The 18,559-nt window shown below is 43.1% G+C and overlaps 1 protein-coding gene across 8 annotated transcripts in view; it reads left to right on the forward strand.

Annotated features, from left to right (window-relative positions):
* The window catches only part of TENM1 (teneurin transmembrane protein 1), a 408,277-nt gene that overhangs the window by 280,507 nt on the left and 109,211 nt on the right, over positions 1–18,559 (forward strand). For all 8 annotated transcript variants that reach the window (XM_053373197.1, XM_053373202.1, XM_053373199.1 and 5 more), the window contains 2 exons: positions 9,154–9,415; positions 10,071–10,338. In XM_053373197.1, coding sequence (XP_053229172.1) covers positions 9,154–9,415; positions 10,071–10,338 — 530 coding nt within the window. The remainder of the gene's footprint in view (positions 1–9,153; positions 9,416–10,070; positions 10,339–18,559) is intronic.

The following is an 18,559-nucleotide window of genomic DNA, read 5'->3' on the forward strand; positions in this document are numbered from 1 at the left end:
TTGAAAATAACTTGGCTGTCAACTAATTAAATAATTAAGTCTGGAGACTCATCTGTCTTTTAAACTGATAAGTTACTTGATTTTATTTTAATGCAAATCAGCATAATATACAATTTTTGGTAAATATTTTTAGTTCATTCTTCAGTCGATAAAAGACAAGTAAAGCAGCTATAACAAAAGATCAGAAATAGAGAACATTAATACAAAACAAAATAAATATATAGACATGCATGGTAAATGCAGTCTGTGGGTTGAGTAGAAAGGTGAAATTTGTACGTATTTGAATAAGGCACATTGGTAGTTTTTGTATAATTCCAAATTACCGAGTCTTGTGATGGTAGTTTTCTTGAAAATATTGATGTTGCTCTATAAGTAATAAAAAATCCCAAGGTTCTAGTGCTTATCCAAATTTCAACTTACATGTAATTTTCTCCAGTACAAAATATACCATTCTGAGACATACTACATGCACTATAACAAACATAAATGAACAAAAGTCCTTGTTAGAAAATAAAATATACCTTCAATGCTTTATTTTTGCTATTGTTTTATACGTGATTGTATGGCTTTTGTTGTATTCATTGTACCACTTTTACTTTTTTCTGATTTTACATCATGCTTTGGACTTTTACATTTTTGTAAGTCACTTGGAGATTTCTTACGTGGCAAGCAACTAATAAATTGAAATAACAGTAATTGTAATATGCCACCCCAATATCTGAGCAACAAGAGATTCTAGGAGTTTCAGACACTTACTCAGTGTTCGGCTTTGTTGGAATGAGAGACAGTGGAGCCTGTTGTATCTTTGGGATATGTGGTTTATTGACACCAATATGCAACCTGAACCTAAGGTGGAGGGGCTCACAGCATTAACAACCCAACAGATATCGCTTCTCCATTAGTCACAGCTTTGGATCCAGCACAAGCCCAGCTTCTTGGCTTGTTTTTCCGATGAGTTCACGCACCACTACCTTGGTTGTTGTCCTTCTAACTACCAGACAGCCAGGAAGGAAAAAGGCCCACCCATTTGCCATATGGCGCACAGCAACTTTTTTGGTTATGCTACTCATGGTCCTTAAATGGCCAGCTAAGGCTATTGTCTTAAAACCACCTAGACAGGCTATAGTCAATCTATAAAAATGAATGTGTTGCCAGTAATGTTGTTTTTGTTTCAATCAATTCTGGTGATCAACAAGACGATTGTTTCAATGTATGGCAAAAAGATATTTCTAAATATATCTGGGGGGGGGGTCGAGAATAAAATATAAATTATTGAAAGATGTAAAAGACAGAGGAGGTTTCTCCCTGCTGGGTATGAGTTTATATTATGAAGCATTTTGCCCTTGACGGTTGAAGGAATGGATGACATTGGAGAATCCACATATCTTACATTTAGAAGGTCATGGTAATATTTTTGGTTGGCACGCCTATTTGTGGTATGAAAAGGTGAAAGTACATAAAGGATTTACAAATCACATACAGTGGTGCCCCGCAAGACGAAATTAATTCGTTCCACGAGTTTTTTCTTCTTGCGAGTTTTTTGTCTTGCGAAGCACGGTTTCCCATAGGAATGCATTGAAAATCAATTAATGCGTTCCTATGGAGACCGCCTTCAGACCAGGTCCGGGGACAGTCTGTCCCCGGACCTCTTCTGAAGGCAGGCCGGGGGAGAACGGCAAGCTCCGGGGACAGAGGTGAAGGGGCAGCGCTCCTTTGCCTCTTTCCTCGAACCTCTTCTGTAGGCAGGCGGGGGGAGAACGGCTTTTCTTCCCACCGCCAGCCTTCAGAAGAAAAGCCCTTCTCCCCCCACCGGACTTCAAAAGAGCTGCGGGAAGTCCGGCGGGGGTCCAAGGGATTCCCTCACCGCCGCCCACGTTTAAAAGCACTCTGGGGAAAGCAGCGAAGCGCGCTGCTTTCCCCGAGCGCTTCTAAAGGCGGGCAGCGGTGAGGGAATCCCTTGGACCCCCGCTGGCCTTCAAAAGAGCTGCGGAAAGTCCGGCGGGGGTCCAAGGGATTCTCTCCCAGCCGCCTGCGTTTAAAAGCACTCCGGGGAAAGCAACAAAGCGTGCCACGCTTTGCTGCTTTCCCTGGAGTGCTTTTAAATGCGGGAAGCTGGGAGGGAATCCCTTGGACCCCGCCGGACTTCAAAAGAGCATTGGGAAGTCCGGCGGGGGTCCAAGGGATTCCCTCCCAGCCCGCCCCGCTCCGCTGAAGTTTAGAGGGAGCCTGTGGGGAAAAACTCAAAAAAAAATTCGTTTCGCGAGAAAGGCCCATAGGAAAATTTGTCTTGCGAAGCGGCTAAAAAATCAGAAAACCCTTTCGTCTTGCGCGTTTTTCGTTTAGCGAGGCATTCGTCTTGCGGGGTACCACTGTAATTAGGGAATTTTTTAATAGAGAATGGGATAAATATAAAAGTTGGTTAGAGACAAAAATACCACTTTGATTCTCACCTTTGGAAACCATAATGGTAATGAAAAAGAATATAATAGAAGGTTGGACAACTTATAGAAATTTATTAAAACAAGGGGGAGGAGAGTATAAATTAAAAGGATTTAAGGATTTATCAGGAAAGCTAACAACATGGATACAATATCATCATTTAAATGAAGTGTTTAAGAAATATAGGATACAAGGGTTTGGGGAACAAATATCACAATTGGAGAGAGATCTGTTGTAATGTTAAAGTGCTGTCTGAAATCTATAAGATATTATTGGCATGGGAGACAAAGGATGAGCAAGTAAAATCTTCAATGATACACTGGGCAGTAGATATTGGTTATATTGCTTGTGGAATACAGATATAAAATTCACAGCATGCTATAGTTTAAGAGAAAACTACTGTTATATAGATGGTATCAAACATTGACTAAATTGTCAAAAATGTATAAAACAAAATCAAATAAGTCTTGGAAATACAAAGAGAAAGAATGTATTTTTTATCATATGTGGTGGTCTTGTAGTAAGATTAAAGCTTACTGAGAAATGATTATTATAAATTGAAAAATATGTTTAAAATAACATTTGTAAAAACACACAGCTTTACTTTTGGGAATTATAGGGGAAGAACTACCTAAACAGTATAGAAATGTATTCATGTATGCGACAACAGTGGCAAGAATGTTATTTGCCCAGAAATGGAAAGAAGGAGAAGTCCCAATGAAAGAATATGGATACAAAACTTGTGGAATACAGTGGTACCTCGATTTTCAAATGTAATCCATTCCGGAAATTCGTTCAAGTTCTGAAACGTTCGAAAACTGAAAGCGGAAGCCTCAAAGTGGAAGCCTTAGTATGGAAAACTCAAAATGGAAGCCATGTCACCTGTTCGACTTCTGAGGCGCATTCGAAAACTGAGGCATTTACTTCCGAGTTTTCGGTATTTGAGTTCCGAAACGTTCGACTACACAGGCATTCGAAAACCGAGGTACCACTGTATGCAGAAATGGAGAAACTTACCAGAAAAAATAAGAAATCAAGATGACAAACAAACTGTAAACAGATAAGGACATTGGCAGGATCATTGTGATAACCTACAGTTTCTTAAGAGCATATATTTAAAGTAGATGAATAAAAGAATAAGTTAAGTTAATTCAGAATATGCAGGAAATGTAAAAAATAAATTTAAGGAACCACAGAAAGAGGAGGAAGTCAGTCGAGTTTTGAAATGTTAGAATGATTGTAAAACTATTGAAATGTATTTAATTGAAAATCATAAATAAATAAATGAAATGAAATGAAATCACCTAGACAGAGGAACTGGTTAGGCGAGCTGATTGTCATACCTTCTACCCCCACAGATACAGAAACCCAAGAATCAGAAGGGACTCAGGGCATTGTTCAGGCTGACACACGAACACCACAAACTCACTTAATAATAATTAATTTCCCCTTCCCTAATGCAATAGCACATCTGTGCAAAAATCAGTTGCTGCTTTTTTAAAAAGTGCACCCTTAACACACAGTTCGTGGATTGACATTTTGATGTACTGATTAAAATAGGGCCTTATGGATTAATCAACTGAACCAGTTAAAGCTTGCAAATGCAGAAAAAGCTTATGTTCACAATTTCATGGTATGATTTCCTTTTACTGCAACAGCAGCATAAATACTTTAAAACTGTGAGTAAATAATCTATTGCAGTGTCAAGCCTTGTAAGTAACGGAGCTGATATCCATTCCATATTTTTTGTGATTTTAAAATGCCAGGGTAGCAAGTCACCTAATTATTATTTCTGATTTACCTATCTCTTGACAGAGCTGTAGCATGCAAATGTGCTCTCTCTAGTTTTGTTTCTTTCTTTCTGTGTAACATTTGGGAAATGTGATGGAATATGCATAATTAAGCCTGACTTCCTATCACAGTTTGTTACCATCAAAGGTTTCCATAAGAGATGCATCCAGTAATAGAGTGAAGTAACTATTTACACTGCCTTACGTTACATGACTATCGATGCTAAAGTCATATGATAATAAGAAACTGTATCATTTCCTCTGTCTAATACCATTTTATGCCCCATACCTCTTCTGGGATACAAAGAGCTCTTTTCTATCACAGTCTGTCAGCTCAACACACAGTGATAATAAATATGTGAAAACTCTTCATGGTACAGTGCTACCTCGCAAGACGAAATTAATTTGTTCCGCGAGTTTTTTCTTCTTGCGAGTTTTTTGTCTTGCGAAGCACGGTTTCCCATAGGAATGCATTGAAAATCAATCAATGTGTTCCTATGGAAACCGCCTTCAGACCAGGTCCGGGGACAGTCTGTCCCCCGACCTCTTCTGAAGGCTGGGGGGGGGGACAAGGGCTTTTCTTCCCACCGCCAGCCTTCAGAAGGCTGTTCTGAAGGCTGGCGGTGGGAAGAAAAGCCCTTCTCCCCACCTCCCGCCCCGCAAGCTCCGGGGACAGGAGGGCTTTGCTGCCGACCGCCAGCATTTTAAAAGCCCCCGGGACAGCGGAGACATCTCCGTTGTCCCGGGGCGATTTTAAAATGCTGGCGGGTGGCAGCGAAGCCTTCGCTGCCAACCCCCAGCATTTTAAAAGCCCCCGGGAAATGCTGGCGGGCGGCAGCGAAGGCTTCTTGCGAGTTTTCCGTCTTGCGAGGCATTCGTCTTGCGAGGTACCACTGTATGTGATGTAGGCAGGTCAGTGGATAACCATTCCAAGTAACTTCTGCAACCAGTGTCCAGCAAACCATCTTGCACAGGTTGTTGTTGTTGTTGTTTAGTCGTTTAGTCATGTCCGACTCTTTGTGACCCCATGGACCAGAGCACGCCAGGCACTCCTGTCTTCCGCTGCGTCCCGCAGTTTAGTCAAACTCATGCTGGTAGCTTCGATAACACATCATCCTCTGTCGTCCCCTTCTCCTTGTGCCCTCCATCTTTCCCAATATCAGGGTCTTTTCCAGGGAGTCTTCTCTTCTCATGAGGTGGCCAAAGTATTGGAGTCTCAGTTTCAGGATCTGTCCTTCCAGTGAGCACTCAGGGCAGATTTCCTTAAGAATGGAGAGGTTTTATCTTCTTGCAGTCCATGGGACTCTCAAGAGTCTCCTCCAGCACCATAATTCAAAAGCATCAATTCTTCGGCGATCAGCCTTCTTGATGGTCCAGCTCTCACTTCCATACATCACTACTGGGAAAACCATGGCTTTAACTATACGGACCTTTGTTGGCAACGTGAGGTACTCAGCCATTAATGCATCCAGGTCAACCTAGTAACTCCCAAAGCTGGTTGGCTTAGGATGTGGGTAAGCAACTGACTGTTTACCTGCTTCTTCACATTGTAGGATGTTGTTGTTGTTTAGTCGTTTAGTCGTGTCCGACTCTTCGTGATCCCATGGACCAGAGCACGCCAGGCACTCCTGTCTTCCACTGCCTCCCGCAGTTTGGTCAGACACATGTTTGTAGCTTTGAGAATACTGTCCAACCATCCCATCCTCTGTCGTCCCCTTCTCCTTGTGCCCTCCATCTTTCACAGCATCAGGGTCTTTTCCAGGGAGTCTTCTCAAGAGGTGGCCAAAGTATTGGAGCCTCAGCTTCAGGATCTGTCCTTCCAGTGAGCGATCTTCTCCACTGTCCTGGGGCGATCTTAAAATGCTGGCGGGCGGCAGCGAAACCTTCGCTGCCGACCCCCAGCATTTTAAAAGCCCCCGAGAAATGCTGGCGGGCGGCAGCGAAGCCTTCGCTGCCGACCCCCAGTATTTTAAAAGCCCCCGGGAAATGCTGGCGGGCGGCAGCGAAGGATTCGCTGCCACTCACCAGCATTTCCCGGGGGCTTTTAAAATGCTGGGGGTCGGCAGCGAAGGCTTCGCTGCCGCCCGCCAGCATTTTAAGATCGCCCTGGAACAGCGGAGAAGTCTCCGCTGTCCCGGGAAGGCAGGCGGGGGGGAGCAAAGACTTTTGCCCCCCGCCGGCCTTCAGAAGAGGTCCAGAACCTCTTCTAAAGGCCAGCGGTTCGCGAAAGTCTTTCTTCCCCCCCGCCTGCCTTCAAAAGCCGTCGGGATAGTGGAGAAACGCGCTGCGCTTCTCCGCTATCCTGGGAAGGCAGGCGGGGGGGAGCAAAGACTTTTGCCCCCCGCCGGCCTTCAGAAGAGGTCCAGGACCTCTTCTGAAGGCCGGCGGTGGGCAAAAGTCTTTGCTCCCGACCGCCAGCATTTTAAAAGAGGTCCCCGGAGATTTCCCTATGGGCTTTCTTCTTGCGAAGCAAGCCCATAGGGAAATTCGTCTGGCGAAGCACCTCGAAAAACGGAAAACTCTTTCTTCTTGCGAGTTTTCCGTCTTGCGAGGCATTCGTCTTGCGAGGTACCACTGTATGTGATGTAGGCAGGTCAGTGGATAACCATTCCAAGTAACTTCTGCAACCAGTGTCCAGCAAACCATCTTGCACAGGTTGTTGTTGTTGTTGTTTAGTCGTTTAGTCATGTCCGACTCTTTGTGACCCCATGGACCAGAGCACGCCAGGCACTCCTGTCTTCCGCTGCGTCCCGCAGTTTAGTCAAACTCATGCTGGTAGCTTCGATAACACATCATCCTCTGTCGTCCCCTTCTCCTTGTGCCCTCCATCTTTCCCAATATCAGGGTCTTTTCCAGGGAGTCTTCTCTTCTCATGAGGTGGCCAAAGTATTGGAGTCTCAGTTTCAGGATCTGTCCTTCCAGTGAGCACTCAGGGCAGATTTCCTTAAGAATGGAGAGGTTTTATCTTCTTGCAGCCCATGGGACTCTCAAGAGTCTCCTCCAGCACCATAATTCAAAAGCATCAATTCTTCGGCGATCAGCCTTCTTGATGGTCCAGCTCTCACTTCCATACATCACTACTGGGAAAACCATGGCTTTAACTATACGGACCTTTGTTGGCAACGTGAGGTACTCAGCCATTAATGCATCCAGGTCAACCTAGTAACTCCCAAAGCTGGTTGGCTTAGGATGTGGGTAAGCAACTGACTGTTTACCTGCTTCTTCACATTGTAGGATGTTGTTGTTGTTTAGTCGTTTAGTCGTGTCCGACTCTTCGTGATCCCATGGACCAGAGCACGCCAGGCACTCCTGTCTTCCACTGCCTCCCGCAGTTTGGTCAGACACATGTTTGTAGCTTTGAGAATACTGTCCAACCATCCCATCCTCTGTCGTCCCCTTCTCCTTGTGCCCTCCATCTTTCACAGCATCAGGGTCTTTTCCAGGGAGTCTTCTCAAGAGGTGGCCAAAGTATTGGAGCCTCAGCTTCAGGATCTGTCCTTCCAGTGAGCACTCAGGGCTGATTTCCTTAAGAATGGATACGTTTGATCTTCTTGCAGTCCATGGGACTCTCAAGAGTCCCATTGTAGGATATCAATATTGTAGGACATTGTAGGATATCAGTACTCAAACAGCCATGTTGGCAAAGAGTGAAGCGTAAGTGGCAGGTCAGCTGTTTCATCATTCATTCATTCATTCATTTATTCATTCATTTCCCCTCCCATCTGACTGGGTTGCCCCAGCCACTCTGGGCAGCTTCCAACATAACAAAAATGTTGCACACACACTCAGTCTCCAAATGGATTCTAGGCACTTATCCAGCATTCATGTTTCCTTTGGAGTGAAGTTCAGCAGAGACTGTGGTGTCTTTATGAGATATGGTTTATTTATACATATATACAACCTGAGCCTACAACGGAGGGGCTCGCAGCATTAACACCCCAAGATGGCCTTGTTTCCCCCATAGCTGCAGCCTTGGATTGAAACTGAAATCAAATATCTCTCTGGCTCTCTCTAGCTTACCTGTCTGCAGGTTTGCTTCATCTAGCTTCTAGTTCACATCACTCTAGCCTCCATCTTTCTAACTGCCCGCATGTTGATGGAGGGTTCCCCACCCAACTGCCATCTTGCACAGAGCCCCTTCCTTTGTTCCACTTTATGGTCCATCACCCAGGCTGTCACCTCGTCAGGAAGCTAGCCTGGCTGTTCTAAGAATTTGAAGGGGGCCCAGGCATTCAGCCTACCTCCCACAAAAAGCTTAATACAGTGGATGCTCGGGTTGCAAACATGATCCGTGCAGGAGGCACGTTCACAACCTGCAGCATTTGCAACCCGTGATCCACGCATCTGCACACGTGATTTGGTGCTTCTGCGCATGCGCAAAGCGCGATTTAGCACTTATGCGCAAGTGCCAAAACTCGGAAGTAACCATTCCGGTACTTCTGGGTTCAGTGCAGTGTGTAACCCAAAATCACGCAACCCGAAGCATCTGTAACCTGAGGTATGATTGTAACAATAGTAAGGGTTTGAACAACAGACGCATTGCAATGCTGTTTTGACTCTTCAGGTTTTTTTCACATTGCATTTGTGCTTCGTTAATGAATTTTAATTTGTTTTTATTTCTTGTAAGCTGCACTAAGAGCTTCAGTATAACGTGGCTTTTTAATGTAGTATAATAAAATAACTAAATGCATACATTCACTTAGGCATTTTTTGGCAGTTGTATGAGAGCAGTAGCTGTATCACTTGATGGTTCAAAATTTAAAAAGATTGGTAATATTAATATGCCCACTTTTCCCTATGAAGAGTGGTTAACACAGAAAGTGCTTAACCCAAATGTTGGAAAGATGGATTTTCAAAAGGGTATTGTTGAAGCTATATTGGACTAGAATCAGATTTTTAAAATAGGCTTCTTTTGTCTTTTCAGTTTTGACCTAGTGGCTGTTGGGGGCATCTCAGTCACCTTGGTCTTTGAGAGATCTCCTTTTCTTTCTGTGAAAAGGACACTTTGGTTGTCCTGGAATCGGTTTATTGTGATAGACAAAGTAGTCATGCAAAGAGCAGAAGTGGACCCACCATCCTGTGACATCAGTAACTTTGTGAGCCCCAATCCCATTGTCCTCCCTTTTCCTCTCACATCGTTTGGAGGATCGTGTCCAGAAAGGGGGACAATTATACCAGAACTACAGGTAAGAACAAATGCTGATGGTGTAATATCACTGCTGGAATGACAATAAATAGTTGGTTATCTATTAGGATGGGGACCCCTGTTTGTGTTAAAGCATGGATAATTTAATTGCCCTTTAGCTATGTTAGATTTTATTTGCTAAAATGAAGAACTGATTATTTTGCTTTCTTATGTAAGTCAGTGGTTCCCAACCTTTTTAGTTCTGAGAAACTGACCTAAATGGCAGTCACAAAATAACATAACACTAAATTAAATTAAAATATGCCATTATTATTCCCCTGTTGCTGGTGAGTAAGTGTGGATTATGCCAGCCTAGCATAACCCAGTATTCTTATACCCATTTTCCTGAGGGTGAGCAACCAGAGTAGTGTATGACAACCCTCGAGTGTGTAGTCCAGTCTTGCTATCCTGTGTATTGGATTTTTGGGGAAATGATGAGGGTTAAGGAGAGAAGCTTGTGGAGCTGATTATTGCAGCAGTGCAATTAATTAAGGAGTGAAGGGAGCTACGGAAAGAATTGATGGTTTCATTTGTGAATGGAAGGATAGGAACTGCAGATCCACACATTGGGAAACAACAGAAGGATGATTTCAAGTTTCTTAGAGTTTTCTCTGATGTGATTTTCTGTGACATTAACACACCCAACTGTTTTTCAGGTGGTCCAGGAGGAAATCCCCATCCCTTCCAGCTTTACAAAGCTCAGCTACCTGAGCAGCCGAACTTCAGGATACAAAACCTTGCTACGCATTGTGATGACACATTCTACCATCCCTCCTGGAATGACAAAAGTGCATCTTACTGTTACAATTGAAGGGCGGCTGGCTCAGAAATGGTTCCCTGCTGTCACCAACTTGGTCTATACCTTTGCATGGAATAAGACAGATATCTACGGCCAAAAAGTCTCTGGCTTGGCAGAAGCAATGGGTATGCCTTTTAACAACAATGACAATTAATTAACTATTGATTTATTGCATGGGCATCAGCCATTTTATTTATTATGTATGAATTCCAAGAAGCCTTTTAAATGATCATCTTTTCCTGGCTGCATCTGCAACAGAAATGTTCTTAAGTTTCTATGTTTTAGATATTATTATTATTATTATTAACCTTAAAATGCATTCCTCTAAGGAGCTCAAGGCAGTGTATATGGTTCTTTTGCCCATCCATTTTATCCTCACAACAATCCTGTGCGGTAGGGTTAGGCTGAGAGGTAATGACTGGCTCATAGACATCCAATGTGCTTCAAGTCTCAGCAGTAGTCATTTAAAAATGTTGCTACTTAATCCAAATCAAATGGTGTGTGTCTGTTTTCCTGTTCTTGTGAGCAGATGCACAATTAAAGATGTATATTTCCTGGTCAGTTTCAGCAACACACCTGCTAAAAGCAAATTCAGGTGGTTTGTGAGTGCCTTGAATATTGGAGCCAAAATACAACCACTGAACATGAGAGAGGGAGGTCTTGGCATTATTACGAGAACCCTGAAGTTTGCAGACGTACAAACATAGTTGTTGAAAATAACTAACAAGACAAGCTGACCCCTCCAAACAACCTTGTAAGGACTGAGCATGTTCAAGTGCCAGGCCATGTGGAACGTCAAGGGAATGGCTGTAACTCATTCATAGTGCATCTGCTTTGTGTCTCCCAGGTACAATCCTTGGCATCTCCACCTAGGCCTGGGAATATCCCCTCTCTGATACTACATGGAACAAAACCTATGTTCCCAATGTCATTCTGAAAATAAAATGGAAAGCTCAGTGTGTGTAAAATGGAGTAAAATGCAGGTTACACAATGTAGTAAAATGCAGCGGAGTAAAATGCAGGTTACACAATCCTCAAGGAGAATATGGTTGTCTGGCAGGAACCATGGACAGGGGACTTCTGGTCTGCAAGCCTTAATTATGCCTGTCATAATTAGGTTGTTCCATCCAAACTACACCCACCTGCCTTACACATATGATGTCTGGTGAGAGGAGGGAAAGGTGGGGCTTGGATGAAAGGGCTTTGCAGGCACCACCGCTGCCCGCAAGACCCTTGCATAAGGCTTCTCGAGAGTAGATAATCAGTGGATGAAAAGTAGTTGGGAAGTGCTAAGGACAGAACTTTGTGAGCACTGACGATCAGTTAGTTCCAGTTACAGATAGGTAGCCGTGTTGGTCTGCCATAGTCAAAACAAAAAAATTTTTTCCTTCCAGTAGCACCTTAAAGACCAACTAAGTTAGTTCTTGGTATGAGCTTTCGTGTGCATGCACACTTCTTCAGATACACTGAAACAGAACTTGCCAGATCCTTCTATATAGTGAGAAGGTGGGGAGGGGTATTACTCAGAAGGGTGGTGGGAATGGGTGATTGGCAGATAGCTGTGATGAGCCTGTTGACGACTCTTAACGACTGCAATAGGTCTTACAGGAAAAAGCAAGGGGTGAGAAGGTGAAAAATGGCTTTGTCATGTATAATGAGATAAGAATCCAATGTCTTTGTTCAGACCAGGTCTCTCCATGGTTTTAAGTTTGGTAATGAGTTGCAATTCAGCAGCTTCTCTTTCCAGTCTATTTCTGAAATTCCTTTGTAGTAAAACAGCTACTTTGAGATCTTGTATAGAATGTCCTGGGAGATTGAAGTGTTCTCCTACTGGTTTCTCTGTCTTGTGATTCTTGATGTCCGATTTATGTCCGTTTATTCTTTGGCGTAAGGTTTGGCCTGTTTGTCCAATATAGAGAGCTGAAGGACACTGTTGGCATTTGAGTTAGTTGTTGGCATTTGAGTTAGTTGTTAGTTGTTTGAGTTAGTTGTTGATCAGTTGGTTGTTGGTGCTTCACAGACTGTTTTGCTTGCATGATTTGATGTCAAACCAGCAGGTCACCTGTTCTCAATTGTGACATTAGGAAATTGACTGGTAGGCACTGGTAGTCTCAAATTGAGACTGCAAGGTGGGAGGCGGAATCAGAGAATTGTAGAGTTGGAAGGAGCTTTCACTGCCACATCCATTCCCTGATGCTTGTGCTAGATACACCTCAACATTTTGTTGCAGGTCCTTGTTTTCTCTAATAGCAAACTCAAGAGCATTAAGCACCTAGCCATCGGGAAAGAAAACAGAGCCACCAAAAACAAACAGTGGTTTCTGCATCCTTGAGGACCTCCAAATTATGCAGAGATTTATAGGGTTGTAATTTTGTTTTAAAGGTTTTTTAAATGGCCTGGCAAAGATCTTTGAGCTTCCAGTCTTACAAAATGCTAACAGTAGTTGAGCTTAGAGAAAATAGGGTCTAATGGGATGTGATGATGTCATGAAAGCCTATTAGAACTGGCTACATGGTGCCCATCAGTGAGCACAAAGGAAGCACAAATTACTCTCACTCTTAAGCATTGACACAGTTGTAATTTTGCCAAAATGTGCACTGGTGTGCGCATTACATGATTCCCATTGAGAACGATATAATGTGCATAGAAAATATATCTATTTGGATTCACATTATGAATCACATCCTGGCCAACGCTTCCTGTTTTCCTGCACTACAAGTATGTCTGTTTGTGCCCTTTGGGAAACCTTTGGAAAGGGGGGGGGGAGCTTGGTTCTGTTTGTTTTCTGGTTTATGAGGAAAAATCTCTGGCTGCCTAAACATAAGGGGAAGACAGGACACCAGGGAAGATGGAAGCCCTGTACTTCACCATTCTATCTTAATTCCTGCCAAGAGGAGTCATTCCTCATCCTGTCCTGGCTTGAGTGACCATCCCCTCTTGCTTTAGAGCAGGGATGTGGAACCTCATGCCCTCCTTGCCTTTGGCCCTTCTTGCCTTTCTTTCTGGCCCTTGGAATTCTTCCCAAACTGCACACCCTGCTGACCCTGTTTCACACGCTGTGTGGTTTTGTCTGGTTGGGATGTGTTCTCGAGGTCTGACAAGGCCTCTTGCTTGACTGAACAGAGGATAGAGAGGGGTGTGTTGAACAGGTGAGTAGAAAGCAACCTATTGTACATTGGCAAAGTTTGCATTCCTTGTACAATACTAGTGCCTGGATGGAGACTAGAGAGGAGCAAGAATGAGTAAACATTACATCAGTTGCCCCACACTTTTTGTCTCTGGCTCTAACCACCACTGTCATGTGGCCCTCAGAAAGTTGCCCAGAAGGGAATGTCAATAACTTAAGCCTTTAGTGCCAAGGGCCTAGTCCTGTGGAACACCCTGCCAGTGGAGATTTAGCAGGCACCTTCTGTGCCAACTTATAAATGCCTTCTGAAAACTTTTCTATTCTGTCAGGCAATAAAGAGTACACCCGACATAGTAGTAGTTTACTGATGCTTTTTAATTTCTTTTTACTTTCAACATGTTTTAAAGTCTTTATTATTTTATTGTTTGATTTTATGTTTTTTATATTGTTGTAAAGTGCTGTGATATATCTTTATTGTACAGTGGTATATAGTACAGTGGTACCTCGGGTTAAGAACTTAATTCGTTCTGGAGGTCTGTTCTGAACCTGAAACTGTTCTTAACCTGAAGCACCACTTTAGCTAATGGGGCCTCCTGCTGCCACTGCGCCGCCGCTGCACGATTTCTGTTCGCATCCTGAAGCAAAGTTCTTAACCCGAGGTACTATTTCTGGGTTAGCGGAGTCTGTAACCTGAAGCGTATGTAACCTGAAGCGTATGTAACCCGAGGTACCACTGTACATATTTTTATAAATAAATAAAATGTGGCTCTTGGGCTGAAAAATATTCTCCACCGTACGACATATTTAGAGTTCTTACCCTGCTAAGGTTCAATCTGGTACCATCATTTATTTTGGAAAGTAGATTTGAGCATCTTCCATTTGATGACTGTCATGTATGTGTGTGGCATGGTAAAATTTGTGTACATTTTCTAACCTTTTCTTTAAAGTACCTCATTCATATATTTGTCAGGCGTATTTGTTTCCCAAAAGCATCATGAGTTTGCAAGGTATTGTTTTTGTTTCTTATTATGGTGCAGATTTTTGTGCTTCGATGTTGCAAACTGCCCTGTGATCTTCGGATGAAGGACAGTATAAAAATTTAATAAATAATAACAATAACAATCCCTGCTTCATGACAAAAAGTCAGGTTCTATAGGATATCCATCGTATACCCATCTGCCTTTCACAGCACTTCTGAAAAAGTCCAGGGTATTATCTTCCCTACCCCCATAATTGACACCTCATCATACTTAATCATTCTCTTTTTTATTATTCAAAGAAAGATTCATCATTAAGTTCCAGTAAAACTGATGAGTTGTGTGCAATAATTATACCATGATGCCAATATAATAGCAAGTGGCATTGGAGCAGATTGAAATAGCAAATTTCATACAAAACATCCCCCCCCCCCACTCAAGTGCAATGGAGAAATCTTGACATCTTTTTTTTGTGTGCCTTCCAGCAAGATATATTCTTTCAAAGTGATGGATTAGAGAGAGCAAGGTGAGAGGGCAGAGGGGATAGTGGCTCCCTGAAATAAATGAAACAAGAGGTCTGCTTGCCCCAGGTATGATGGAGTGAGCCTGTGCATCCATTCCTATGCCCAACAGACAGCAGTTGTGACAGTGCTGCCCGTGGAAGCAGCATTTTTGCAGCACTGATGAATCACTGGAGGGACAGCAGGGTGAGCATCTGGGCTCAGACCAGGCATACCCTTCTGCCATCTCTCAGAGCAGTGTCACAAGAACATTGTCCCTAGGAAACAGCACTCTGCTGTGACAATTTCAGGGCTGATAGAAATCAATGGGGGGGGGGGAGCCAAGCTCAGTGGCATACAGCACCTGTTTGGCATGCAAAAAGACCCAGATTTTATCATTGGCATATCTAGTTAAAAAGATTTCTGTTTTTCATTTTGTTTTCTTCCAGATTTCTGTTTAAGACCCTGGAAAGCCACTGCTTTCATTGATTATTGCAATGTACACTATGTGGTGCTGCCCTTGAACACGACCCAGAAACCTTAATTGGTCCAAAATGCAGCAGCTACCAGATTTCTGCCTGGAGTTTCTTTTAGATCTCGTATAACCCCTGTTTTAAAACAGCTGCAACACTTGCCAATTCTTTTCCAAGCCTGCTGTCTCAAGTGGTGTCTGTGATCTAATTATTGATAAAGTACAGGTGAAATAAGAAATACCTGTTTTAAAAGCAAGTATATCTAAAATAATTTTAGTGGCATAGGTATAATCTACAAGGGAGACCATCTTTCATTAAAAAGAAATGAAATGAGCCTTGCTGCAACATCAGACAAAATACTTGTCTGGTCCAGTGTCCTTTTCCCCACAGTGGCCAGATGCTTATGGGAAACCCACAAAAAGGGCATGGGGGCAATAGCCCTTTCCTCCAGTTGCTTCCCAGCAACCATTTTCAGAGGCAAGCCTCAGAGTCAACTATTAGCATAATTTCTAACATTTAATATAGCCCAAAAGGCATTATGCAGAAATGCAATATTCAAGTACCTGAAAACTTCCCATACAGACTCTCTCAGGTGCTAAGATCAGCGGAGGGGGATCTCTCGGTTGCTATATCATCCTCAGAAGCTTATGGGGGCTGGTCTGGGTGAGGGAACTTTCTCTTTGGTGGCTCCTAAGTTGTGGCACTCACCAAAGGTGTGTTTGGCACCTTATATCACCTTTGGTGAATGCTGAAGATGCACCATTTTACCCTGACTTTTGACACTTGAGTTGTATATTTTTCAAACCCACCTTAATTTTGGTGATAGTTTTACGCTGTTTTTAGTATTTTGTTTTAGAGTTGTAATCCACCCTGAGACCTTAGGGCAAAGAGCAGGTTAATAATAGTAATAATAGGAAGAAGAAGGAGGAGGAGGAGGAGGAGGAGGAGGAGGAGGAGGAGGAGGAGGAGGAGGAGACTGACCCATTAAGGCATTTTCTCATCTTTCATAAATCTAGTTGATTTCAGCATTTTTATTCCTTCCTAGATATGCAATACAATTTTTCTTTTCTTTTTCACCATCTCATGAGTTATAGCTTTCACGTACATGCCCCTGAAAGAAGCAGAGTGCTTATTTGCAACCTGAGTGGTTCCCTCCAGGAGCAGAGAGCAATTATGTCCTTTAGTTTTCAGGAATGTGTTCTTCCTTGCACATGTGCTCCTGAATCTCTGCAGGTGCCACATTAACAGCAGATACGCAGTGGTAGTCTTGGGATCTGCGATTATTTCGGCTCCAGCAGCAGCAATTTACTCTGCATTTCTTCATGATAATGGCATAGGAAAGAATTCTGGCAAGCCGAAAGCGACTTTCTGTTACTAAGACAAGTTTTGTGGTTTCTGTTGCTCCTATTCACTGATGAGGTTTTCAGAAGAGTTACCCCCCCCCCCGTAAGGTGGAGTGGATTTTCCCATTGCTTCCTAAGGATGTTATAAATACTGATGCCATTGTATTAGCTGCTAACTACCGCAGCCTCGATTTTCCTGGTCATTAAGAAATAGTCACACACGAGATATGCTTATTAAGCTTTTTTAAGTGCAGTGGATGTAAAACAAACTGCTTGTGCTGTTTATATAGGGGGTGTTATTGGGTTGCTGTTTTTATTTTGTGGTTTTATATTTTGATTTTATTCTGTGAACCGCCCTGAGACCTCCAAGTATAGGGTGGTATATAAATAATAATAATAATAATAATAATAATAATAATAATAATAATATAAGCATAATATATGCTTTCCCCCACTGCACCTTTGCTGTTGATACATATTTGCTGATGTACTTCTAGAAAACCTGGATATAATTTATAGCAATGGTATTTAGAATTCTGTTCTTTGTCTACAGAAAAGCCTATACAGTGGTACCTCGGTTTTCGAGCATCTCAGAAGCCGAATGCCAAAAACCCAGAAGTAAATACTTCCATTTTCGAATGTACCTCAGAAGTCAAATGGCTTCCGTTGCATGTTTTTCCATTTTCTCCATTGAACTTGCAGCCAGCCCTTTGTGTCTCGGTTTTCAAACGCCTTGGAAGTTGAATGGTCTTCTGGAACGGATTGTGTTTGAGAACCGAGGTACCACTGTATTTCATTGGTGGGTGGGCATGACCCATGGAGATGAAAGTTCACTACTGACTGTAGATTTTGAAGGGTGCTTGATCAAGACACACACACCCATCCCAGAGCCCCTTCCCTCTGTCGGTCTACCTCAAGGATGAATTACCTCAGGTCCTTCAGGCCTGTCTGTCTGACCCTTGGAACTGTCTCCAGACCACATACCCCACGGTGACATCTTCCTGGAAAGTTTTTTTCCTGCCTAGAATATAACCTTGACCTCTGATTATTTCCTCTTGCTTATTTGGATGGAGGAGAGGAGTGGGTGAATGTGTGTAGAAACTACCCTATTGTACAATTAATGTTTGTTGTAGCTTTTGCCTCTGTCCCCACCCACCGCTGGCATGTGCCCCTGGAAGTGAGTGTGGCCTATAGGCTAGAAAATATTCCCCATCCTCAGTCTGCCTCCCTATTCCCATTAGCGCTCAACTGTATGTGCACATTACTGTATATTATGCTCAAGAACCACAGCATAAATGTTACCCCAACTGAACCTGAATCACATGCCTGTCGTTTTCTAATTTATGTTGTGCATAAACGTACTTATAGAAAAGTCAACTGATCTAATTTTTTTGTACAGTATATGCATAATATTTGTACATCTGCTCCTCCTCCTCTACCACATATTGCTACCGCCTACTTATGCCTGCTAGGCAGAGAGCCCATCAGCAAGCAGGCAGTGGTGGCATCAGCTGCTCCTTCTCCTCCACCACCACCATGGCATGAGCCAGAGTGAGAGGTGGATGAACAAGCAGGCTGCAATATGAAGAGGAGCAGGGTCAAGGGGACTCCTCTTAGCAGGTGCATTGCAGTTGCCCACCCATGGCGACCTTTGATTAAGATTTCGGGATTGCTTTGAGGGAGGGATAGGAGGGAGTTGCTCCATTGTGGAGAACAGAAGTGGTGGCTGTTACCCAGAGCAGACAATGAGCGGACAATCCATTCTAGTTTTGTTTTGCTCAGTTCTACAAGGGCAGCAATGAGACACAGGCCACCATCACACAAATTCTTAGACTACCCTCTGCAAGTGGAATAGGGACTTTCCTAATAACAGTCAGCAACCTTAACGAACTACAGCTCCCAGAATGCTTTGGAGGAAGAGCCATT

Source organism: Podarcis raffonei, chromosome Z (assembly GCF_027172205.1).
Source record: "Podarcis raffonei isolate rPodRaf1 chromosome Z, rPodRaf1.pri, whole genome shotgun sequence".
Lineage (NCBI taxonomy): Eukaryota > Metazoa > Chordata > Lepidosauria > Squamata > Lacertidae > Podarcis > Podarcis raffonei.